Consider the following 25,612-nt stretch of genomic DNA (forward strand, 5'->3'; position numbering starts at 1 on the left):
ATGGGTCATGTTCTGGGTCTCTGAAAAGATCCTACAGACAACTTGTATTGTAATAGATGCTATATAAATACAATTGAATGTCACAGATGAAAGGGCATTCATTTGCAAGGGACCCTATGTATTACTTGGTAAATCTAGCATGAAGACATGTTCTGCTTTCTAGCTTGAACACAGTTTTACACAAAGTCAGGATTTTGTTTTTTTTTCTTCATTTGTCTCCTGGTTTCTAAATAACAGCTGCAGAATTTCCAATGATATGTTTTGTTTTTGTTTTTCTCTCTTCATTCAAAAGCCTCATAGGTGTGAATATGAGTCACGTTTACACATAATTTCCTAGTTTTAAAAGCACAGGACAGTCATTGTACACCTGTGCTGTGTCACTTCCTGTTCTCCGGCTCCACCTCGGCCAGTTTCACCTTCCACCGCTCAAATTACCTCAGCCAGCAGAGTCCGCCTCTCAGCCTTCAGGGAGGCGTGCAGTTAGCCTGTACAGAGGTAGTAACGCCGGAAGAGCGCTCTAGGGGGATGGCCGGACCAGTCCAGCCTCAAAGCTTGCCCGCTGTGAACTTTGCCCTCCAGAAATATGCTCCTGGGAATGAATGGCATCTGAAGACTCCTGCACTACCTTACTGCTGTATCTCATTTATGAAGTCAGATCTCTGAGAAGGGAGGGACTCAAGCACTGGGAGACGGCGCATGTTTGTGTATTTGAACCAGGAGACGGAGGAGGGAGGAAGGAAAGGAGAGGCCAAATAAGACAGCAGGAAGGGGGAGGGCAGCACTGTACAGCCGAGAGAGGCTTGATCGCATGATGTGAGCAGTCAAGACGCTCTGCAGTTACAGTGGCTCTCTGTTCTGAGGATCCAGGTGGGTTTTCCTTCTCGCCGGGGGCCTCAGGAACGGCCGTGCTCGGCCGGCCTCTGGGGACTCGAGCCGTAGTATGGGACAGAGTGCTAGCAGCGAGAGTGTGGTCCAGCAACCAGCGCAACACAGCACGGGTGAGTGGCAGGACGCTCGCTCGCCGCGCCATGACTGTCAAACGTTTAACTGGTTTGAGGTGGAAGGTAGTCTGCATTGATGAAGGGCAGAAAGCCCTCGAGAGTCGCCGGACTCTGAGCAGGTGTTGCCGAACCTGAAGAAGCCTGGAAGGTGGCAGGCACGGACGTGCAGAAGAATGCGCGCAGATGGAATGTGGTGATTGTGAAACACATAAACCACACAAACGTGTCTGTGTGTGCTAGCGCGGCGTCTCCCGGTGGAAGCATATATGAATGCAAGATTATGGGGCGCAGTGCACCAACTGACACCAACTCCGTTTTTTCTCAACATGGTTCAAACAGTTCAAACTGGTTTTTGCTGTTTTTGGATGTTACATTTGCACACACACAACTCTCATTTGTTCAGCCACTGTTTGCCTGTCGCTCACATTCAAGCGGTGGGCTACTGGCTCATATTTTTGGTTATTCTTGTTAGCTTATAACTTCCTCCCAGTTGTTATTTTGCCCTGCATGCTGGTTTTATTTTTGTCTGTGCTGTGCTCTCCTGCATAGCTGGTGTCAGCGTGTCATGTGATTGGCATGAGTCCCGGCCAGTTTGACCTGATGATTACAAGGTGTTGCATTTGAGCCAGCTGGTTAGCGCATCGTCTGGGCTTTTATTAAAGCTCAGGGTTTGAATGGCTGAGCATTTTCTAAAGCTTGTGTTAATTACGGAAATCTGAGGTGTCATTGGAACAAACTTTTCTGATTGGAGTTGGTTTTATTTGTTAATAGTTTATCCTCTTAACTATTTAAAATTCATCTGTCAACGCTAAGTCTGTATTTTTGCCCCAACTTTTCTTTCCTTTTTTATTTTTTTCATTGAATGGGGATCTTTTCATGTATAGTCAACACATGATTTTCTCCCTGTAGCCAAACCACAACAGATTTCTGCCTACTGATTATTCCCAGTTAGCCCCAATTACTGGTGGTCTGCACGCTGAACCCAATGTTGTTTCTTGGTGCATTCAAAACTGCCTTTTCCCTCGCAATATGCCTGATTGAAAGGCCATTCGCGTTTACATGGGAAGTTTAATTCCTCTTTAATTCAGAATTAAAATTAAATCTGATTTAAAATCGGTAAAAATTACCATCTAAACACCTAATTCCGAATGAAAATGGCCATTCCGAATTAGACTTAATTCCGAAATTAAGTGGCTGGTTTATTCTGATTTTAAATCCGAATGGAATAATTCCGCAATCATGCATACACTCATTCCGCTTTAAATTTCTTTCTTTCTTCTTCTTTCTGCGCTGCTCGTTCCCTCGTCCATCTGTCGCGATGACGCTTATATTCCGCGCTGGGCTTGTTTTCAAAACAAAGTTTCAAGATGGCAGCACGTAGTAAACGGTGGTCAAGAGGAGAGACGATTTATTTAATAAATAGCTTGGAGGACCTGGAAATAATTAAAAGAACGATTCGGTTCCAAATTCCTCATAAGATTTAGAGCTGCGTGACATTAGAGAATTTACTTTGTCCGGTACATTGAAATGAGCACAATGAACTGTTAATGTCTGATAAGTAGAGAACCTGACAACTAAATAAATAACGATTTGAACTGAATTTCCAGGGTTTCTCAACTTTTTATGTTTATAAATCAACATCCTTTGTGTTGTTGTTCTGTTTTACCCTGTTGTTGCTTAAGCCCATCCATCCATTCTCCACCGCTTATCTGGAACCGGGTCCCAGGGGCAGTAGCCTCAACAGAGATGCCCAGACTTCCTTCACCCTGACCCTAGACACTTCCTCCAGCTCTTCCAAGGGGAGTCCGAGACGTTCCCAGGCCAGCCGAGAGACATAGTCTCTCCAGCGTGTCCGGGGTCTCCTCCCGGTGGGACATGCCTGGAACACCTCCCTAGGGAGGCGTCCAGGAGGATCCGATACAGATGCCCAAGCCACCTCAGCTGACTCCTCTCAATGTGAAGGAGCAGCGGCTCGACTCCGAGCTCCTCCCGGGTGACCGAACTCCTCACCCTATCTCTAAGGGAGCGTCCAGCCACCCTGCGGAGGAAACTCATCTTGGCCGCTTGTATCCGCCATCTTATCCTTTCGGTCACTACCCAAAGTTCATGACCATAGGTGAGGGTAGGTGCGTAGATTGACCGGTAAATCGAGAGCTTCACCTTTCGACTCAGCTCCCTCTTCACCACGACGGTCCGGTACATTGACCGTATAACTGCGGACTCTGCACCAATTCGTCTGTCAATCTCATGCTCCATCTTTCGCTCGCACGCAACCCTTTCCCAGTGGAGAACCATGGCCTCGGTTTTGGAGGTGCTGATTCTCATCCCTGCCGCGTTGCACTCTGCCTCAAACCGCCCCAGCACATGCTGGAGGTCCCGATCTGATGAAGCCAACAGGACAACATCATCCGCAAAAAGCAGAGACGGCATCCCGTGGTTCCCAAACCGGATCCCCTCCCGTCTCTGGCTACGCCTAGAAATGCTGTCCATAAAAAATTATGAACAGAACCGGCGAGAAAGGGCAGCTCTGCCAAAGTCCAACATGCACTGGGAACAAGTCTTGACCTACTGCCGGCAATGCAAATGGGAGACCCTACCAGGGGCGTAATGCCCCAGACAACGCTGCTCCGACGGCCCACCTGCGGGCCGTCCAGCCCATATCTGGTGCACACTCACTCCAAAATTTACAAAACTAGGTCATTTACAAATCTTACAAATCTTGTACAAACCTTACAAATTTTGCTTAGAAAGTTAAGATTCTTGTGATTCCAGCAATATAAACCATTTCAGGTTATAATCATAGCAGCTGGTACATATCGACACGACAAACAAAGAAAGATAGATTTGAGCAGATGACGCAACTTACCCTTTGAGGCTTCTGGAACAGTCCAGGCAAAAATATTCCCACAAAAATTGTCTGATTACACTCAAAAAAGGTCCAGTAGATCCTATCCAGTAAAGTATTTAGTCCAAAATACATTATTATACCAGTAAATATCCACAAACAGCCGCTCTTCATCTCGACCGTTGTTGGAGATGCACATGTTGTTATGTTTACACGTCTGTAACTCCTCCATCCTGCACGTTTTCAGACGGGAGACCGCAATGGTAAAATTGAGCGTACACTCTATGGAGCTTCCTGTCCCCTCATAGCGAATGAGCGCCTGTGTTGGGGCGGGACGAGCACGTCCGGCTTTTGTCATGAGAAAAAACATAGGCAATTGCAGCATTCGCCCAGAACGATATAGGTATGGACGTTGTATCTTCAACGGTTCAAAAATGATGCCCATGGGAAATAATTGTTATAATAAAACTCTTTGTAAGACATCTTCCAAAAAAAATGTGTAAAAAACAAATTTTTTGTGGTATTGTTATCAAATTTGAAGTTGCACTAGATAAGGCTTCAGGCTGTGGTCTCAGTGTGTTTCAAGCCAATAAGTCCCAGATTCACTCATCTGCAGACATCTTATTACAAAACAAATTTCCGGTTGAAATAAAAACCTTCTATTTCAGTGTGTTCAAACTGAGATTACTGAATAATAGTAGTAGTTACAGTGATTCTGACAGTTGGGGGAAGAACTTCAGAGTGTTACCTTTCAAAAGAGACCTAAACCATCTCTGTACTTCAAACGGTTCAAGAACAGCTTTCAATTTACTTTTGGTATGCCTTGGATAGGCGTTTTGGGCGACTTTTACAGGAGTGGGAACAAGTTAAGCCCTCTTAGTTCAGAGATATACCCAGAAAGCCTTGCAGAACTGAAATTTAAAATTGTCATTGATTTCACTGCGACGTGTTATTGGCAAATATAAAGTGTTCGTAGTTATCACAAGCCGGTCATTGTTGGTTGTTTTTGCTTATGTTTTCCTGCAGACAATGAGGTCGACCTGCAGCAGAGCACAACAGGGGATGAAGAAAGAAACTCAGGTGGAACGCCGCCAACCAAACGCAAGGGCAAGTTTTCAAAAATGGGAAAGATCTTCAAGCCCTGGAAGTGGAGGAAGAAAAAGCCAAGTGAGAAATTCACTGAAACCTCTATAGGTATGCTGGTTGCAGGATTTACTTTTAAATCTTTACATTTCAATTTTTTTAGCCTTATTTGTTTGTATGGACTTCCTTTTTTCAGCTTTGGAAAGAAAAATTTCTGTCAGGAAAAGTCGTGATGAGCTGATTAAGAGAGGGGTTCTCAAAGACATACCAGAGAATGGTAAGTGGGTTCATGTCTGTCCTTGATCAGTAATATTCCAAAGCATTGGAAGAGATCTGAAATTTCCTGACGTGTTTCTCTCTTTGTGTGTGCACATGGATAGAGAGCAACAATGTGAAGCTCACCAAAGGTCAACCAATGAAGAATGGACACCCTGTGCCAATGGATGTGGATAGGGTGTCAGAAGCGGGATTTGGAGTATCTCGAGGCGAGTCTGACCTCAAGGGGAATCTTAGGGTTCCTCAGGGAGATGAACGTAGAACAAGAGCACCGTCTGATGCTTCCCGAAGTAGCAGAGCTCCTCTGGATGTAGACTCCCATGTAAGGCTCTCCCTTGATGTTGACAAGCGAGGCCGTCTTCCCTCAGATGTTGACAAGCGAGTCCGTCTTCCCTCAGATGTTGAGAAGAGAGGAGGGTCTTTACCTCGAGGTCCTCTACGAGATGATAGGTACCATAGAGAGGACAGAGGAAGAAAGGACAGGGAGGATGTGGAGAGAAGAGATTGGCGAGAGGAAAGGGAAAGGGATGGAGCTGTTAATAGAGAGGAAAGAGAAAGGCGAGATTGGAGAGATGACAGAGAGAGAGACAGAGACGAAAGAATGGACATTCGCGACAGCAGGGATCGGGACGAGAGGGAACGAAGAGATCGAGATGAGAGAGAGCGTAAGGATCGGGACAGGGACGAGAGGCCGGTGAGGGACAGGGACGAGCGGGAGCGGAGGGACAGGGACGAGAGGCCGGTGAGGGACAGGGATGAGCGGGAGCGGAGGGACCGGGATGAGAGGCCAGGGAGGGACCGGGACGAGAGGCCAGGGAGGGACAGGGATGAGCGGGAGCAGAGAGACCGGGACGAACGGGAGCGGAGAGACAGGGACGAGCGGGAGCGGAGGGACGGGGATGAGCGGAGGGACCGGGACGAACGGGAGCGGAGGGACCGGGACGAACGGGAGCGGAGAGACAGGGACGAACGGGAGCGGAGAGACAGGGACGAGCGGGAGCGGAGGGACCGGGACGAGCGGGAGCAGAGGAATAAGGATGAAAGGGAGAAAAGAGTGCATGATGAAAGGAAAGAGAACAGAGATGTCAGAAAAGATGACAGAGAAAGAGAAGGAAAAGGTCCTCCAACAGAGAGAGATTTTAGGAGGGACAACAGGGACCGATGGGAAGACGGAGAGAGGAGAGAGGACAGAGAAAACCCCAAGAGAAATGAAAAAGAGCCAAAAGACGAGAGTGAGAGAAGGGAGAGGCCGGTGCCTCAGCGTGCCGTGGACGGCCCCCGGTCTCTGGTCAGGCCGGTCTCTGACATGGACCTGAGGCCTCCTCTACAGAAGACGTCCTCAGAGGACAGCAAGAGAGCTCCCCTGCCCTCAGAGGCCGACCGGAGGACAACTCTGCCCAGACACAACGCACCGGCAGAGTTCAGAGAGCGCTCAGGTGAAGTCTACGGTGATCAATGATGGTTCTGAGCACTGACTACGTACTGATGCATGTATGCCATGGCTAATTCTTTTCTGGTATTCCAAGGTAATGCAGCTGTCTGATACTTTTAATTTCATATTCAGGATGCTACACATTCTCTGGATATAGGGAAGGATAACTATAAAAAACAATATAAACTTGGCTTATACATGAGGTGCAATTACGTTCTGATAAGCTTATCGTTTGCTGAAACTATGAATAATCGGTCCCCAACAGTGACAAAGCCTGACCTGCAAGGCAAATCAGTCCAGCAATGCAAAGCCAGCCACTTCAGGCTCGGATACATTTACATTAAGAAAAAGCATTTCTTTCCAAGAGCTCCAAACATTTGTGCTTTGAAATCTACTAGCAAAGAGATTTCCAACTTCCTGCAGCAGTGTTGCAAGCAGAATGAACGACTGTACGATCTGGAGCGCTAGTTGATACTTTTGTTTAGCTTCCAGTTTTTCCAGTCACAGTGAATCAAAGAGATAAGCACAACTATTGTGCAAAAAACCAAAACAACGCAAAAAAAAAAAAAATCACACACGAAGAAAAGAGCGCTGAAAGTTCACCACTGCTTCACAAACCGGAACCGGAAATGCGTTGCTACCAAGCAAACCAATCACCCTCCCGTCGCCTCGACGCGTAGTTAAATTTTTTTGGGAGGTGCACGTCAGGCTACGGCGTAGGCTACGGAGAGACTCCGCGTAGCCGCGTACCCTACGGCGTAGGTTTAACGCAGAACCATAATTCAGCCTTTAGACAGCTTTATTTAGTTTTATTTAAAGGAGCATGAGGCAGGATTGAGGCAGGATTTATGAAAAAAATTCATATACGTTTTAAGTTTTCTGTGACGTCAAATGACGCTGCATGCGTGTTCTCCCCGTTCTCCCGTGCCGGCTTCACTGTTGGCTGCAGTACCTCCGACGGCCGTCGTGGCGAAGGGTGGCGCTAGAGAGTCTCATTTCTTAAAAGGAGCCTCATGCTCCTATAATCAACTGGTTTAGCGCTTATGTTTCCTGAAGCATTTTTTTCTTTTTCTTTTTGAGACTTTAAATAAACATATAAGCAACGCTCCATTATGAATATTGCTGATTAGTGATGTTCCAATCCAATCACTAATATCCAAATGATTGGGATCAAGTGGAAATTATAAAATTATTCTTCACTAAATTACATAATTGAATTGATAATTATATATATGATGATGATTATTATTATTATTATTATTATTATTATTATTATTATTATTATTATAAGATAAGATAAACCTTTAATAGTCCCACAGAGGGGAAAATGCAGTTTACAGCATTATTATTATTATTATTATATATGATATAATTATTATCTATTTTTTTAAAGCAGGTTTCAATGAAGACTTGTAGACTCTAACTGGGAAGCGACTATTAATCTCTCTTAGCAGTAGCCCGTGCTGCCGCCGGCCGCTCCCAGGTGCCAAAATGCTCTCCAGGGACTCATCTAGCTTTGATCTCCCGTCCGGGTCGAGGCTCATTTGTTAGGCCTGGGATATACTTGCAGTTGGTGCTTGCATTCGCGTCCTTTCACGTCTGTTTGCGTGCACCACCATCCGCAACGTTGCTCGCGTCGTAGGCGAGGAGAGCGCGTCGTACCGGCGGTGACCAACAGTTGGAAAAGTGATTAAATATTTAGTAGTAGTGGTAGTAGCAGATTAGAACAACAAACAAGTTTACATGACACCATTGGATGATGTAGGAGATCATAACATTGCTTTGGTTGCGATCTCGGCAAAGGAAACGGCGCCAGCAACCTCTGTGTTGTCACTTGTGGCCAGCTGGTATCAGACCGGGACCAGCGCCACTCGCGGGCAGAGCCAGAACTGCAGGTTGCGTACGCGTTCAGTGTCTTTTTGAGAATGTGCACATCGACGCCTCAAATGAACGCAGGATACGCGTGGCGGCCATGATGCGTACTCGTTCTGAACTGCAAGTATATCCCAGGCTTTAGAGGTGTTGCAGTCCCTCAACTGACCGCTCCACAACCCATGTTAACATGTCCAACTTCAGAGCACAAACAAACCTCAATCGTTTGATTTCACAGCCACTCTGAGGGGGGCACATCTGTTGTCTGAGTCTCTGACAGCGCTGCTGTAAATGAATTTGTACTGAACTGAATTCTGGGTAAATGATAAGTCTAGGTTATGTTGACAACTAAAGTCAGACTTTTTATACAGGATTTAGGTTAACATGAAATCATTAAGATGCCTGGGGGCTTCTTTGATCTGTCTCCATGTCGGCTGGTGAACTTGACTGATTTATGTTGCTTCTCCTCCGACTGTTGACGCTGGCTAAGCTCTGAAACGTGTGTGTTTGTGCGTGTGTGTGTGCGTGTGTGTGTGCGTGTTGACCCTGTTTCCTGTTTACATAGCATTGTGGGAGTCTTGTTGACCCTGTCTCTAATGAGTGTGTGTGTTTGTGCGCCGCCTCTGCAGAGTCTGCTGCTGTCCGCTTCGCCCCCGACACTCATCCAGCACCAGACTCCCAACAGGAACCCCTCCCACCCAAGCAGGCGCTGCTCCCCCCTAAATTCCTCACCGGCCCTCCCTCTGAGTCTGGCAAGTGTCCAACCCCCTCCTCCTCTTCATCCTCCTCTTCATCCTCCTCCTCATCCTCTGAAGTACCTGTGTCCAAACCGCCAAGGACGGTGTCCCTGATAATAGAAGACCCACCTCGACCCCCCCACACTGTGCTTTCCTCAGCTGACACGCCTCCCCCCATCCCCCCTCACGCCAAGCAGCCTCCTGTCCCTCCACCTAAACCCACCAACCGTAACAGCAATCCTGCAGCCCTGGGTGAGTTTGTTGCCGTCACGTAAACGAGCCTCTCGGCCTGTCAACCACTGCTTCAGTCCTTGTGTGCCTTCTTTCTTTCATTTATGACTCTCTACAAGCGCGGTTCTAAAATGACCCTTTTGTTTTATGAGCAAAAAGAAGTGAAGAGGTAAGAGATCTTTGGAAAGTACAGGTTTCACTTTCATAGAGAACTATATCAAAAACAGCGCAATGCCCTATTCCCCCATGACCAGTATCACCTGGGGAGAAATGTAAAAGTACCCTGACATGTGTGTTTTGTGCAGCGCATTCATTATTTTATTGAATTTACTCCAAAGACATAATCAGCCATTATATTTAGTCCAGCCATTGCAATTCAGCAAAGAAATTAGGAAGAAAGGAAGTGAGAAGAAACTGAAATAGAAGAAATAAGTGAGTAATAAATCCTGCTTCCACATCACTGAAATATTCTGGTGGATTTATTACTTCATTAATTTCATTTATGGCACATTTGCATTTGATTAATGTCCCAGATAAAAATGTACTGCAGGGGTCCAGGTGTTAATGTTCACACGAGAAAATGCACAGAAGTTAGGTCTCTGTTTCCCTGTTGTTGTGAGATGCTGACTTGTTTGAGTTCTTTTGTGTTTCTGACTGGAGACTGCACAGGTTTCATACTGTGTTCCTGGAGAAACGATGGATAATAAATATAAAGTCAACTGCACATTTTGAACTTGAATAATATTTTATAAGTAGGTTTCAATCAGCGTGTTTTAGGCAGTAGACTTTATCTACCTTCATCTTGAAGTCTGCTCTTAAATGTCTCCTGAATCATGAGCGAGTGCGAGAGCGTTTTTGTTTGACTGGTAAGGACTCAACTAAACCCATCTAAATGTAGTGAGTTCCATCCACAGCCCGTTGAAACGTGTAAACTAATTTCACTTTCATCCAGTAATACTTTATGAATCCCATGAGGGAACTTGTAGAATGTTCCTTCAGACTCATTCTAGATGGTTATGGCTCAGCATCCTGATTCTGGGTCTGTGTGTACATTTCAGATGTGACCTCAGAAGTTTGACTTTATATCTTTATAATTATGAAGAAATAAGTCATATTAGTCACAAGAATACACTTTTCAGTCATCAGTCAGGCATTTTAGGAGGCCCAAACATTTGATGTTGTTCCTAGAGGTGGTGGTGCTCTGGTTGTGTTTACCCGGCCAACAGAGAACTGTTTACAGGATGCTACAGGATGTACGAGTCTTCTTCAGTCGCCTGCCCTTACCGCAGTTTAAATAAATGTGCCGTTTTAAAATAAATAGATGAATACAAGACATAAAAGTAGAGCTGGTTATTGAGGTCCCCATGAGCGGCTGCATGAGAGGTTGGAGACTTATTACAGTAGCAAACCTGTGTCAGCTGTCACTTATTGACAGGATCTAGGAGGAATGTGGAGTGTCCAAGGTTTGTGTCTACATCTGTTTCAAAGATGTAGCTTTTACTTAGCTGTGGTGTCGCTGTTGGGATCTTGTGGACAACCTGCGAAGACACTGTTAAAATATTAAGGACAGGTTTTGAAAGGACACAAAGACATAGAATTAGGGATGCACTGATTCCTCAGCTGGTGACCAGACCTTAACATTTTTTCTTCTGTGAGCGGCTCTAAACTGTGACTGGCCTGCACAGCTAGAGCTGTTTTGTAAGAGCTGCATAGTGAAAAGCTAGCGATGGACGGACGCACTGGGAACATCCAACTGGATCCAACACAGGAAACGGCAGGACTGACTGAAGCCACACACTAACCCTCCTGGCATCTCTGCAAAAACCTAAATGTGCAAATGCAGAATGTGCTAAAAGGAGTGTCAGTTCTGCTTTGAAAAGTTCTCATCAAATCTTACCATGCACTGATAAACAAAAGGTGGTAATGTAATGGTAATTACTCAACTTAGCCATTAAACATCCCCATCATTGTGCAATAGTCCAACCAGCCACCCTGTAGCAGCAGGAGTCACAGAGGAGTTTCTGTTCCCCACAGACCAGAACCACATTGGGTAACTGGTATCTGGAGAGTCTGGGATCTTTGGCTGTGTTGGTTGTTCAGCGCTGCTGCATTCAGCCAACCGCGCTGAAGAGGCGTGTACCGGCGCGTCTCAACATCTGCTGTTGCATAAAAGCGTGCCTTCTGGAGGGCAGAAAGAAACTGACTGGCTTTTCATTTTTCATATCCTTTGTCCCAGCATGCCGCAGCTGTTCTTGTTTACAGACAAACCCCGGTAATGTCAGGTTGAACCCCACGGTCTCTGTCTGACGTTAGGGGAGGTCTTCACAGATGAATTCAGATTTCACTTGGTTAGAAAGGGTCTACCAGAGTTTCAGAACAGCCTGATGTCTGAGATTGCAGTGGTTGTAAATGTTACTCCACAGTTTGTGTCTCATGTGTATCGTTGTTTTCCTAATCCTTGTATTTGTAACCAGGTCTTCTGGCAAACGCAACCTCAAACCAACGGGAGAATAGCAGGCGTGGTGTAATATAAAAACAAGAAAAAGTGGCGTTTTCACAGACGCCGAAAGCCGTTTTGATCAAATGTAGTGGATTAATGGGTTATCAGCAACTGTTAGCACTATGGTGCTGGGGAAGCCTTCTGTTGGGATAGATCAGCACTTATTTCTGCCTAGTAATCTGGGAAGGGTTTTCAGGACCATTTCCAAAAAGTTTAGTCATTCAACAGGGACGAAAGGTTATTCACAAGTAGGAGATATTTAGCAGTTTCCAGTCCACGCAGTCATGACATCTCTGCAGGCCTGTTAAATGTTGACGTTCACAACAGTCTAGTGAATATAGCACCACGGTTTATCTGGACCACCAACTCCTCCACACACCAGCGTGTTACCGGCGACACAGTCCAAGCCCAGACCTCTCATTGATTAAAATTCTGGGATTGGACAGCAGGAGAGTCTTTGAGGTCTTTGACATCAACAAATGTCAGCACATTTAGTGATGAAGAATGGGCCCAGAAGCCTCCACAACCACGCCAGACACTGACAACATCGAAGAGAAAAAGCAGGGTAACTTCATGTTGTTGCTGCTAAACTTTGATCTTAATATTTGTGATGTGCCGCTGGTAGCTGCTCATCCAAGGTTGTGTTTACCTCATTTAAAGACTTGACATAAAACAATGGATATTTTTATAGGTACACTTAAGGGCGATGTTTGAATGACAGATGAATGTCAGTCAGATGTAGACTCAGATGTATAAGGAATGGCAGAAAACCTCAAAATAGAAGTTGAGTCTAGTTTGTTTTTATCCTGTACTTGGTTATTTCTCTAATGAAGGCTATAGAGGGTCTGCATTGACGTCACTTCCCCACTGGACCACGCCCCCTTACTCACACTGAGTGGCAAAAATGGCTGCAACTAGTGGAGAAGATTATCAGCTTAAATTAAAGGCAGTTGGACTTGACAGTGACCCGTACAGTTACCTCAAGAAACAGTGCTCCATGGACATTAATATTTTGCCACAAATCCAGTTTTCTGATATTTATATGTACTTAATTTCTACGCCGGGGAAATAAAAAAAGCAAAGCTTGAAGGCTTACAAAAGTCTTGACGCTTGGTCCTACTTCAAGGCAGGATTGGTTGGCGAAATTAAAGTGATGAGGACACCGAACTTTATGATTTGACCGTTTAACGTTAGCTACCCAAAAATCCAACATTACCTGATACAAAATGGGAACCGCAAATTCACGTTTCGGTGCCTGGAATCCAGTTGTTTCTGTGAATTGCTGCGATCCATTTGTCTCTATTAAGCTTATTTTTCGGCAGTCTGTAAAACGATAACTCTGATTTCTTGCTAAATCTATGAGTACAGTCGATCCCACAACAGCACTTTCCCATTTTAGATGTTTTCCAGTTGCTCAAACTGAAAGTTTACGCTGCCACTCAGTCTTTCTGCCACTCAGTGGACGTAACCTGCTGTGAAGTCGCATCTGTGACGTCATGCGCATCCCCTCTATTTCTGGTCTGATGGTTGTACAGTCCACTTCTGGAGCGTGTGAGGTGGAGACAAACATGATCTGAACCCCCCTCCGTTTCGTATTTATCTCCCAGCTTGGAATGTAAACGAGCTCCATCCCTGACATCTCCGCTCATTTTTGCCAGCTTCCTCGTTGGACAGGAGCTGTAATGTCAGGCAGGCCGGCCCCTGGAGCCGCTGGAGGCAGCAGGGCCCGCTGGGCCCCTACCGCTCTCTGCCTGTGTACCTGCCACACAGGACTGGCCAGGCCTGCTCAGGTAGTCGGCGAGGCCCCGGACCCCGGGGCACGTTACTAAAGCCTGCAGGCTGGCACTAGCCGTCCACCCATCTAACCCCAGACGTGTGCTGCATGATGGTCTTAGCTCCACTAATGTGTTGTAGAGGCTGCACACGACGCGCTGCATGAAAATGCTGGAATCCCTTTTAATTCTTGTTTTTGATTTGTCTGTAAATGTGCTTCCATCCACTCACTCAATCACAGGTATCATCTCTAACTGAACAAAAGTGACACATTTAATTTTTTTGCTTGTTTTTGTTAATAAAACTAACCTCACTGCTGAGCAATTTAAAACTCCCCTGTGATGACGAGCATTTAATGTAGCCTTTTTTTTCTTCTTCTTCAACAGCAGAACTTTCTCACCCCGGCAGCGGTGTGATTGTGGTCCCAGCGCCGACCAGGCGCTCACCACCAACCCCACCCAAGCGGATGACGCCCGTCACCAAGCGGCACTCTGTGGACCCGACTCCAGAGCCTCCCTCCACCGAGCCCCCCTCCGGCCACGCTGGGGTTCCCCCCGCAGCACTTCCCCAGATGTCCAGCGAGCCTCTGCCTCCACTGCCCTCCCACATACCTCCATCGCCCCCCAGGGTGAAGTTTCTCCAGCCACCGAGCTCCTCTGGCCAAGCTGATCCCCCCAGCCCAACAACAGAGCCCCCCAGTCAGCACCCCGCCATCCCCCTGCACATCCTGATCCAGAGAGCGCTGGCGAGCCCCGGCCCGGCTCAGCCCAACCCAGACGGCTCCCAGAGGGCCCACTCCCTCCTGTTTGAGTCTCCCCCAGACTTCCTGACAGAGGCAGGGGGCAACTCCCGCCACTCCCTCCCCATCACCATGGAACCACTCAGGCTGTAAGTCCCTCTCCTCCTCACTGTTGTACAATTACGTTTATTCTCCATCTGCACTCTGGGGAAAACTCAGAAGAAAACATTACAAGTAAATTCTGAGTGGAGGAAAAACAAACCTGCTCAAGGTTTCTTCCTCCTAAAGGGGAGTTTTTCTTGCCACTGTTTGGCTTAAGGTTTTTCTCCCACTAGGGGAGTTTTCACCTGCCATTGTTTATGTAATAATTGCTCGAGGGTCATGTTCTGGTCTCTGGAAAGATTCTAGATACAACTTCTGTTGTAATTGATGCTATATGAATAAAATTGAATTGAATTGAAAATTGAATCAAGTTCATAAAGTTGCAAAGTTTCAAGTAAACACTTAAAGGAGCTGTATGTAAGAGCAATAATAAAACGAATCATAAAATGACCCTGATATGTCAACAGACATTTAAAAATCATGTTCATTTCAAATACTTATGTCACTGACAACAGCACTCAAGCCAGGATATTCCAGTTTAAAAAGAGGAGTTGCAGCCCTCAACTGATGTTTATGTTGTCATTTTTTGTTTTGGCCTGAAGCTCCACCCTCCACCTATCTCCCAATCACCAAGTCAGTATTGTTTCTGAAGCTCCACCCTCCACCTATCTCCCAATCACCAAGTCAGTATTGTTTCGGCATCCGGGTTGCCAGCTCGGCTCTAATTATGGCAGCCATGGCAGCCTACGTTCCTGCTGCATTCTGCAGCCTACCTGGCAACCTCTGGTCGGGGGGAGGAGGGGGAGGGTACACGCCGCTCAACAATATTTTGAAAGTGACTGCAGTACCAGTTTTGGACATTTCTTACAGACGGCTCCTTTAATGTGAGAGACCTGTTTCTCTGTTTGATCTGCTACATCTCATCTCAGGTGGCCAGTTCCCCCAGAAAAGAAAATGTTATTCTTTCTGGTACTTACAAATGAAACCCCAAACCCAAAGGGTTGAGAGCATAAAAACAAAAGGATCACGTTAAAGTGGCATGTTTCCACCTGTGTATTTTTAAGCACAACTTCAATCTGTGCAGTTCCAGAGGTGCACATCTGTGTAATGATGCCTCCCATCAATGGCATGTACTGATTATAAATCTGTGGGTCACATACACACACATCTGTGTGGGAATCCAAGCTTGGGCTAAAACTCCCCTTCACAGGCCTGAGGACGACGACTTCGACATGGAGGAGGAGATGCAGAAGCTGCAGCCGCAGAGGCCTCGCCGGCAGCTGGAGCTGGAGCCCCGCAGTAGGAGGGGCCTGGTGGAAGACCCCAGAGTGAGCGTCATCCCCGAGGGAGGGGGTCCTGAGGACAGCCCGGAGGAGGAGTCCGACTCTGATGGGCCAATCCTGTACAGAGACGATGATGATGAGGAGGAGGATGACGACGAAGGCCCACCAAGTATGTCCTGCTTCCGTTTGATTCAAATCTGTTGAAATTAGGGCTGTCAAAGTTAACGCGTTAACAACGCGCGATTAACAAGCAGGATAGAAAAATAAAAGCGCATTCTATTCATCGATATCATGTGACGTCACACAGTACTCGCAGCGCCATCTTGAGGACCGACTTCCAACATGCCGTCTATCTGTTGTGCCGTGGGATGCGACAACAATATGTCTAAAAAAACGGGATTGAACTTTTATAATGTCCCCAAAAACACTGAGCGTCGAGAGAAATGGATTGCTGCTATCAGGAGGGACCACTGGACTCCTACAGAGCACTCCAGACTTTGCAGTGAGCACTTTGTTTCGGGTAAATAACCAGGCTCGCCACCCATCCCTTGAAATACAGAATAGTTACGGGAATTAAAAGTTGCGTTCCGTATTGAACCAAAACGGAACGCAGTTTATTCTGTATTTCACAATTGTCCCATGCACGTCTGTCACACACAGGAACAACGAACTAACAGTAATAAACAAAATAAAGGAGAGGATATATTAAAGACAGCAACATGTGTTGGTTCGCTCTGTTATTTATTAATGTCATGTCATTTCATTCGTTTCAGTAAATTCAACTAAGGTGAAAACAAATATATTAGATATATTATTTCCCACTGCATGCAAAGTGATATATTCCAAGCCTTTATTTATTATATTTTTGATGATTATGGCTCACAGTTTATGAAAAGCCCAAATAAAAAATCAAAAAAAATTAGAATATTTTATAAAATCATTAAACAATTCAATCATCAAAATGATAACAGATAAAGGCTTAATATATCTTGCTTTGCCTGTAATGAGACTATGTAATATATTAGTTTCACCTTGTAAGTCTAATTATTGAAATAAATTAACTTTTACACCATATTCTAATTTTTCTAATTTCACATCCTGATGTGAAGTAGCGGTAAGCTTCGGTACTTTTAAAAGCTTTGAGAGCTTTGCCGGTGTATGGAGAAGGATTGTGGACCAGGTAGATATATATGTCCGCAAACGACAAATCTGGCAGGTTTTTGGCAGACTGGAGTGGAGTCAGTAATTGATTAGATATTATATACGGATCGAAACCTAAAGTGTCAGTTTTCTGTAGATACCGTTGCTGTTCTTCGGGAGTTAAGTGAGTTATTAGGTGAGACGTCATATTGGCTGCGCGACGTGAAGGTCCCCGGTCGGTCCTCAAGATGGCGCTGACAACAAAAAATGTCACGTGACTGATACCCATGAATAAGTTCTGGCTGCCGACGGCACCTGTAGCTGGAGGAAAAGTATGGAGAACTGAAAGATGGAGAATGAAAAGGGACTTTTGAACGGCAAGTTTACTTTCAAAAAGATGCCAGATGGTTCGCTTGACAAGACTAAAGTTATTTGCATGTCGATTTGAAATGAATTAACATCGAAGTACGTCGAGTCTTAAATACCACTTGCAGCCAAACACGACCGATGCAGAGAGTTTTTTTGTATCACCCTGTTTTGATCCCACTTAGCAGAAGGGGATATTTCTTGAACCTTTTATTTTCCTCCATATGAGGTTAGAGCTAATTACATGGGAAATTTAACTGACCAATGCACTTCTTACAATGTACAATGTTTGTGATGCACATGGTTCATTGTTTTACTTTGAGCTGCTTAAAAAAAACAAGGAATCTTAAGTTAGTCTTTACAAGTGTAAAGTTGGGGACTAAATTGTGTTTGTATTTATGAAGGAATGTTACATTCAGGTCAAAAGCTTTTTTGTGGAAAATTGAATAAACATTGGCATAAAGCAGCATATTTTCCCTTTCTAATGTTGTTAACAGTATTAAAAACATAAAAAAATAACTTAATAATAAATGTGAGATTAATATGCGATTAATCGCGAGTTAACTATGGACAACATTCGATTAATCATGATTAAAAAAATTAATTGTTTGACAGCCCTAGTTGAAATACAAGAAGCTGGTGATCACCTCATTGGTCTACATTTGGTTGTGATATTGAATGTTATTATTTTCAGGTGGCCTAGCAAGCCGCGTGAAGAGGAAGGACACGTTAGCCATGAGGCTGGAGAAACAGGAGCGGCAAGAGAGAGCAGAGCAGGCCGCCAGAGAGGGCGAGGAGGAGATGACCTGGCACAGCCGCGAGCAGTGGCTGGCCATCAGGAACCAGATCAGCACCAAGCTGACACGGTAGGGGGTCCCGTCATGAGCAGCAGCTGATATTTACCGCTGTAATTGGTGGCTGCTGGAAGCCTGATCAGGCTTTCCAGAGACATCACACTGGTGTTTTTACACCCTTTCTAGTTCCTGAACATCATGGATACTTCCTCCTCCGCCAGCGAACCCTACTCACCACCAGGTGGTGATCAGTTGACAGCTCAGCCTCTCTCTTCACCCGAGTGTCCAAGACATGCGGCCGAAGGTCAGATGAAACGACAACAAAGTCGATCATTGACCTCCGGCCTAGGGTGTCCTGGTGCCACGTGCACCGATGGACATACTTATGCCTGAACATGGTGTTCGTGATGGACAAACTGTGACTAGCACAGAAGTCCAACAACAAAACACCGCTCTGGTTCAGAGCTATCCAGTACTCCTCCCAGGGACCCCAAGAAGGCCGGGTACTCGGCCCATAGGCACAAACAACAGTGAGAGACCTTTCCCCGACCCGAAGGTGCAGGGAAGCGACCCTCTCGTTCACCGGGGTGAACTCCAACACATGGCGGCTGAGCTGGGGGGCTATAACCAAGCCCACACCAGCCCGCCGCCTCTCACCCTGGGCAACTCCAGAGTAGTGGAGGGTCCAGCCCCTTTCAAGGAGCTGGTTCCAGAGGCCAAGCTATGTGTGGAGGTGAGCCCGACTATCTCTAGTCGGTATCTCTCAACCTCACGCACAAGCTCCGGCTCCTTCCCCCCCAGCGAGGTGACATTCCATGTCCCCACTGAGAGGGTTTTGGTCCAGGGATTGGGTTGTCGAGGCACCACGACTGCTACCCAGATCACATGGCACCGGCTTGTCACGATCCTTCCTGCGGGTGGTGGGCCTACGGGAAGGCGGGCCCACGTCGCCGTTTCGGGCTGAGCCCGGCCGGGTCCCACGGGCAAAGACCCGGCCACCAGGCACTCGCCTTCGAGCCCCAACCCCAGGCCTGGCTCCAGGGAGGGGCCCTGGTGACGCCGATCAGGGCGACTTGACGGTCCTTGATCTTTCCTCTGCTATGATTAGCTTGTGAACCGCTCTTAGTCTGGCCCGTTACCCAGGACCTGGTTGCCATGGGAGACCCTACCAGGGGTGTAATGCCCCAGACAATATAGCTCCTGGGATCATTCCAGCAACACAAACCCTCCACCACTATGATGTGGCGGTTCAAGGAGGGGCCTGGCCCCTAAACTTTTTTTTTAATGCAAGAAATCTACATTTTAGCCGTGCGATGTTCATGATTACTAAGATACAGGCTTCCTTGCATAACAATTTTAAAGCACTGGAAGTAAAGAGTAATTTTCATGGATCATTTAACTTGAGTGCAGTTAAACATAAACATGAGTGACTGCTCTCTTCAGTCCATCCGAATTCCTCCACGAAACACATTCCTAGTTTTACTGGCTGTTAAAAAACTTTGAACATGAAAAGATTTCCTTTTGCACTGATGATGAAATGTCTGTTTCCAGGCAACTAAGTCAGAGACCGACCGCACAAGAGCTGGAGCAGAGAAATATTCTTCCAGGTGAGGCTGCTCCTCCACCCGTCACTGTCTCCATCCTCCATCCTCGTGTGTTTGTATTCCCCCATCTACAAGAAAGCACTAGGAGGCATGTCTTTTTCTGCTGAAATGAAAAACCGACGGTTCTGGGCTGTCAGACACTTCCTGGGTCGTCTTCTGTTACTCTCTCATGTTTGTAGTTATTTTGGTTCTTTATGTGCAAACACAAACTTTTCATTCAAAAAACTAGGTGTTAAAGTGTAACTGTAGAAACTCCAGTTAAAAAGCATTTTATTGAAAGTAAAATCCAGATTTTGTTCACTTGTAAGCTGTATCCAGTGTGCAGCGATCAGCTCCCTCAGACTAAGTTCATAAACAGAATGAATCATGAACATGACTCAGCAGTAGAGATGCACCATCAGGACTTTGGGGGCCGATCACTGATCACCAAAAGCAGTATCTGCCGATCACAGCATGAAATCCATAAATTCTTCAATATTGTTGTCTCATGTACAACACTGACATTGTTTTTATTAGGTCTAAAAATTCAGAGATGAGAAAGTATCATGAATTGACCACTGTTTTATTGCAGGCTGAGGAAATGTGCAACATGTCACCCTCCTAGAGGCTCTTAGAGACGACTTAGACATGTGCACAAACACACACAACAGTAGACATGTCTTACAGTTGATAAAGTTTTAAACTAAACCTTAGTTTTCCTGTGGAAAAAGGAATTAAATCTTGAACTAAAATGAGTTATGAAATCTTTGCGAAAGCCTCTGCGGCGCGTGACCCAGGAGACTGTTGTGAGTGAAGCACAACTCTTCACACTAGAACTCCAAATGACTGACATGATTGTCGTCCTACGTGAGGGTGAGGGTTGGATGTGACTGTATATAGTTTGGTATAACCCCGGCGGACATTCATCAGTGAAATATTTACGACTCTGCAGTGCGTACCGGGATCCAAGCAGCTAATGAGGCGTTTAAAACCGACGTCTTCTGCAACAGAAAGCGGCTGATGATCAAGGCTTATGAATCAATTACTTTAGGATGAAGTTCTTTCTTTTTCTTGCTGTTGCTGCTTTCGTTTATAGGTCTGGTACATTCAGCTGGATTAGTGCTGTTGCTGCACGCTCCTCTTCTTTCTCTGCCTTAGCGGCAGCCAACTTTGAAAACTTAATATACTCCTTGATGTGAGAAACGTTCAAATGTCTTATCAACTTCCTTGTGTTGAAATTCTTTTGTAACATTCTTCCTTGGGGAATCTCCTTTTGACATACCTTGCAAACTGCAAATTTGTTGTCCTTTTTGGACATTGTAAAACTCCCGTACCAGCGATGCCGTTTTCAGTGTTGATGCTTTGTAGAGACGGCCACGCCCCCTTAGCAGACCTGGGTCTGACGTGTGGGAACGCACGCGCTGGTGCTGTAAACGTCCTCAGATCGGCCTGCTTTGAACTATTTTGAGAACTCTGATCAAAACCGGTATGGGCGCTATCGGTCGATGGCAATCGGTTGCCAATCAATCGGTGCATCTCTACTCAGAATCAGACAGCGTGTTGCTTTCCTTCGAACAATGCAGCACTTTGTGCAGATGTGGGCAGTTGAGTTGGGTTTCTCAGTGGAGTTTTCCTGCCAGTTGCTCTGTCCCCTCACTGAAGCTCTTCTCCTCCACAGCCATGAACGAGAACGATCGCCGGCTGGAGAGATCTGAGATCAAGCGGAGGCTCACCAGAAAGGTAGACACACAGCTGCACCCCCCATGTGACATGTCCTACTGCTGCTGCAGTTCAGCGTGACAGAACGCCGTGTGTTCCTCCCCCAGCTGTCTCAGAGACCCACCGTGGCCGAGCTGCAGGCCAAGAAGATCCTGCGTTTCCACGAGTACGTGGAGTGCACCTCAGCTCAGGACTACGACCGGCGGGCGGACAAGCCCTGGACCAAGCTGACTCCTGCTGACAAGGTTCACACCACCACAACCCACTCTTACCAGAGTCTCCCTGTTTTATTTTTCCAAATCCGAAAAGGTTCAGCTCATATGAAAGATGCAAACAAACAAAAACCAGTAAGACGTGGATTCTTGAATGTATTTGACTGTTTTAGCCTCTTGGAAACATTGCCGCTCCTTCTCACACAGAAACGTGCTGATGGCCGTTCTTCCTCCAGACACAGCTTAGTTTGTTCACCAGCACCTGTGTTGTCCTGCTGCAATGTCAATGTCAATTTTATTTATATAGCACATTTAAAAACGGCCGAGGTCGACCAAAGTGCTGTACAGTATACAATAAAATGAAACAATACCAAGAGAAAATACAGTACAAAGTGTAGAAACAATAAAATCACCAACATGCTAGAATGATCAATAAAATAGTAATAGAAAATAGACGGCAAAGAACAGACACATAAAGTGCACAATCACTTCTCACAGATGTGGGGAACTATTTATCGTACACCAAAAGCCAAAGAAAATAAATAAGTGTTCAAAAATTTTTTTCTCAAAATTTTGACTTTTTTCTCGACTTTTTCTCAAAAATTTTGACTTTTTTCTCGACTTTTTTCTCAAAATTTTGACTTTTTTCTCAAAATTTTGACTACTTTCTCGACTTTTTTTTTAATTTTTTTTACTTTTTTCTCAAAATTTTGACTTTTTTCTCGACTTTTTCTCAAAATTGGTCTCTGGTCTCTCTGGTCTCTCTGGTCTCTGGTCTCTGGTTTCTCGACTTTTTCTCAAAATTTTGACTTTTTTCTCGACTTTTTTTCAAAATTTTGACTTTTTTCTCAAAATTTTGACTTTTTTCGCGACTTTTTCTCAAAAATTTCTCTCAAAAGCAACTGACTTGACGACCTCAGTGCTCTGGCTGGTGTGTGAGTGTGGAGAAGTTCTGTGAGGTATTGGGGAGCCGCACTTGCACAGCTGCACTTGTTCTCACCCTTGCTGGGGCTTGGAGGGTCCAGACCCGTTCCAGCAGCAGCTGAGCTGTTTCCATGTTTCCACTGGGTGATGCTCCGTCCCAGATCTCAGGACAAGTTCAACATGAGGAGGCTTTCACCAAGAATCAGAATCAGAAAGAGTTTATTGCCAAGTAGTTTAACACACACAAGGAATTGTTGTGGTGATTGGTGCAATACAAAAGAACACATATTTAAAAAAAAAAAAAAAAATGTACAACATGTTGGTTTTAAAGTGCTTGAGTAATGAGTCTGTACAGAGGTGACGTAGGATGTGCGTTAATGCGACGCACCTAATTGACGAGGACAGCTGCAGTCGGGAATGTTTTTTATGGTCCTGATGGAGCGCAGCCTCCTGCCAGAGAGAAGAGTCTGTAGACTTTGACTGTAGCATTTATTTATTTATTATTTTTTGTGCTGGAAAAGTTGCTCTTTTGTCGTGTGGTAATTTGAGCTAATGATGATTTCTGGAAAATGTTTCAGGTTGAAATGCCAAAGTGAACGAATAATCGGCGGGAAATGAAGTTGATGAGAAAACATCTTGAGTTCATTCTCCCTCCATTGAGCTAAAACTCAGTCATATCATCCAGAAATGTCTGTGTTCAGATTTTCCTGACAGTTATTGATTGTGAGGTTTGCCTTGGAGGCAGAAGTTTCCCAGAGCTGCAGCGCAGACGCTGCCTCAGGGCTAGCTTAGTTAGCAGCTCACCTGAAGCTTCTCAGACGCCTAGCCGGAGCACAACAGTTAAGTTCTGCAGTAGGGCTGAACGATTTTTGAAAATAATCTAATTGCGATTTTTTTCCTCAATATTGCGATTTAATATGCGATTATTCTTTCAAGGTCCTGTTCTCATGTGTTTTTCAACTACACAAGCAATAAATCAGTCTGTTTTATAATAATGTCAGATTTATTTAAAGCACAGATTACAATAATAAAGAAAACAAATCTGTGGCTTTACCTCTTTAACACGTCTACACACGTCTGTACACACGAGTGTTATGGGTCGTTCTCTCTGAACCCAATCGCACGACACCAATCCAGGTTAAACTTTAGCCAAAACGAGGCGTAGTTTAATAGAAAAACAGAAAAACTCCCACAGGGAACAAAAAAACCTTCCTCACAGGGAACTCAGAACTTCTTCACAAATAAATCAAAAATCACAGGGAGAAAAAAACCACCAGCAAACTAACAAACAAACCAACAAAGCTCAGAGTTTTGTTGGTTTGTTTGAAATTTATAAGGCCCATATATTTATAAATCCCCGCCTGGCCGAGCCCTAACGCTGAGGCCATGGTAGATTTAGGTTACGCGGCACCGCTCTGCTCACTTGCACATTATGTGACCAGATCACGTGACTGGTCAAATCGCAGCCTTTGCGGTTAGAAAATCTCGTTTTATCACATCGCGATATTATCGCAAATGCAATTAATCGTTCAGCCCTAATCTGCAGGCAGAAGGTTGTTTGGGAACCCGGACTGGCTTCGGCCCACTTTCTCCCGTCCTGCTGGGAACACTTGAGTCATTTCTTCTTCCACGTCTCTCCTGTCTCCTGCTCTCAGGCCGCCATCCGCAAAGAGCTGAACGACTTCAAGAGTTCAGAGATGGAGGTTCACGAGGACAGCAGGATCTACACCCGGTCAGGCTCGGACTCGCATCTCACTCATTCTTTCTTAACTTTAAATCCACAGTTTAGGATGATTCTTGACTTCCCCGTCTTTTCTTTCCTCCAGATTCCATCGACCGTAGCTTCCTGTGCGGACCAGTAGAGCGCTTCGGCTCAGAGGACGGTGCGACTCCCGCCTCCGGACCCAACATTTGGCCTCTTTGGCAGCAAGCATGCTAACAGCTGCTGAACGGCGCTGAAGCCGAGGATCAGCCAGATCTGGCTCCTCCTGGAGGAGCTTAAGAGCGTTCCTGCTGGAGGCGCCTGGTGCCAACACTACAAGGACCTGAGCTGGACTCAAACCGGACTAAAGCACCACTAACTCACCATCTCCCTCAGAGGAAAACTGCTGTCAAGCCTTTACCCGCCTTCACGTTTGTGTTCTTCACAGAGCAGAAAAGCGTTGTTGCTGCTCCACTAACCTAACTCTATCTCTGCCTTACTCACCACTGGACCAACGCAGCGCTGCACATTTACACTTCAGACGTAATGTGAAAGAGTCAGAGTTTGGTTTGATGAGCAGCTGAGCTCTGCGGGGAGATTTCTGGAGCATCATGTCCAAAGATGTGCATCCTCCAGTGTGCATTTACTGTATTTTGTTGATCGATTTGACTTCTCTCAAGGAACACATATCACTAGATTACTTTTTTTTTTAAATACGGCACCTTATGTCTCCTAATTAGGTGTATAGAAATTTGACATTTTTTAGCCTCTGTTTATAATTATACAAAGCAGGAAAATGTACATATTTTTATTTTCCTTGCTGTTTTATGGTACTTTATATATGCAGCTTCACAGCTGACTGCAGTTGTATAGATCAAAAATGTAGATCTAATCAACTTCATATTGTAAACTACTGACAGAAAATGCTGACACGTTTTAATTGTAAAGTACTGCTGTTATTTCTTCATATTAATGGTACAAATGTTTGTTTTGTACATATAAAGAGACATCAAACTGTTTTTTGCAAACATGAATAACTGAACAATCTACTGAGAAATTAAAACATGTATTTTTCAATTCAGTGGAGAGTTGATTCAGTCTTTAAAGCTGTCGCACCTCGACCGTTAAGCAGCATATAACAACCTATCAATGTGTGTAAAATGCTGCTATAACTGAACTGTCCATGTTTGTTTAGTTGTTTCCACGTTGCATATTCATGAGCTGCTCTAGTTCAGAACACACACAACATAGTAACTTTTAAAAGACTGTTTCAATAACGTACCAATGATTTGTACCAG

General features: G+C 45.3%; 1 protein-coding gene across 1 annotated transcript; it reads left to right on the forward strand.

Annotated features, from left to right (window-relative positions):
• The first annotated feature begins 512 nt into the window (after positions 1-512).
• On the forward strand, positions 513-25,395 carry phactr4a (phosphatase and actin regulator 4a). Its single transcript, XM_061741210.1, has 14 exons — positions 513-998; positions 4,873-5,040; positions 5,126-5,206; positions 5,310-6,641; positions 9,139-9,498; positions 13,636-13,767; positions 14,137-14,638; positions 15,802-16,043; positions 18,075-18,246; positions 19,726-19,781; positions 21,436-21,497; positions 21,584-21,721; positions 24,268-24,344; positions 24,439-25,395. The coding sequence occupies exons 1-14, from the start codon at positions 941-943 to the stop codon at positions 24,452-24,454; spliced, it is 3,396 nt and encodes a 1,131-aa protein (XP_061597194.1). The 5' UTR covers positions 513-940; the 3' UTR covers positions 24,455-25,395.
• The last annotated feature ends 217 nt before the right edge of the window (positions 25,396-25,612 follow it).

The sequence above is a fragment of the Cololabis saira genome, chromosome 15 (assembly GCF_033807715.1).
Source record: "Cololabis saira isolate AMF1-May2022 chromosome 15, fColSai1.1, whole genome shotgun sequence".
In the NCBI taxonomy this organism is placed as follows: Eukaryota; Metazoa; Chordata; class Actinopteri; order Beloniformes; family Belonidae; genus Cololabis; species Cololabis saira.

What these genes read in the sequence shown, in the direction of transcription:
- phactr4a (XM_061741210.1), top strand. Translation starts at nt 941, where the DNA reads ATGGGACAGAGTGCTAGCAGCGAGAGTGTGGTCCAGCAACCAGCGCAA. An exon ending in CAGCAATCCTGCAGCCCTGG is followed by an intron (nt 9,499 to 13,635) that starts GTGAGTTTGTTG and finishes CATTTTTGCCAG; the next exon opens with CTTCCTCGTTGGACAGGAGC. An exon ending in GCAGAGAAATATTCTTCCAG is followed by an intron (nt 19,782 to 21,435) that starts GTGAGGCTGCTC and finishes TCTCCTCCACAG; the next exon opens with CCATGAACGAGAACGATCGC.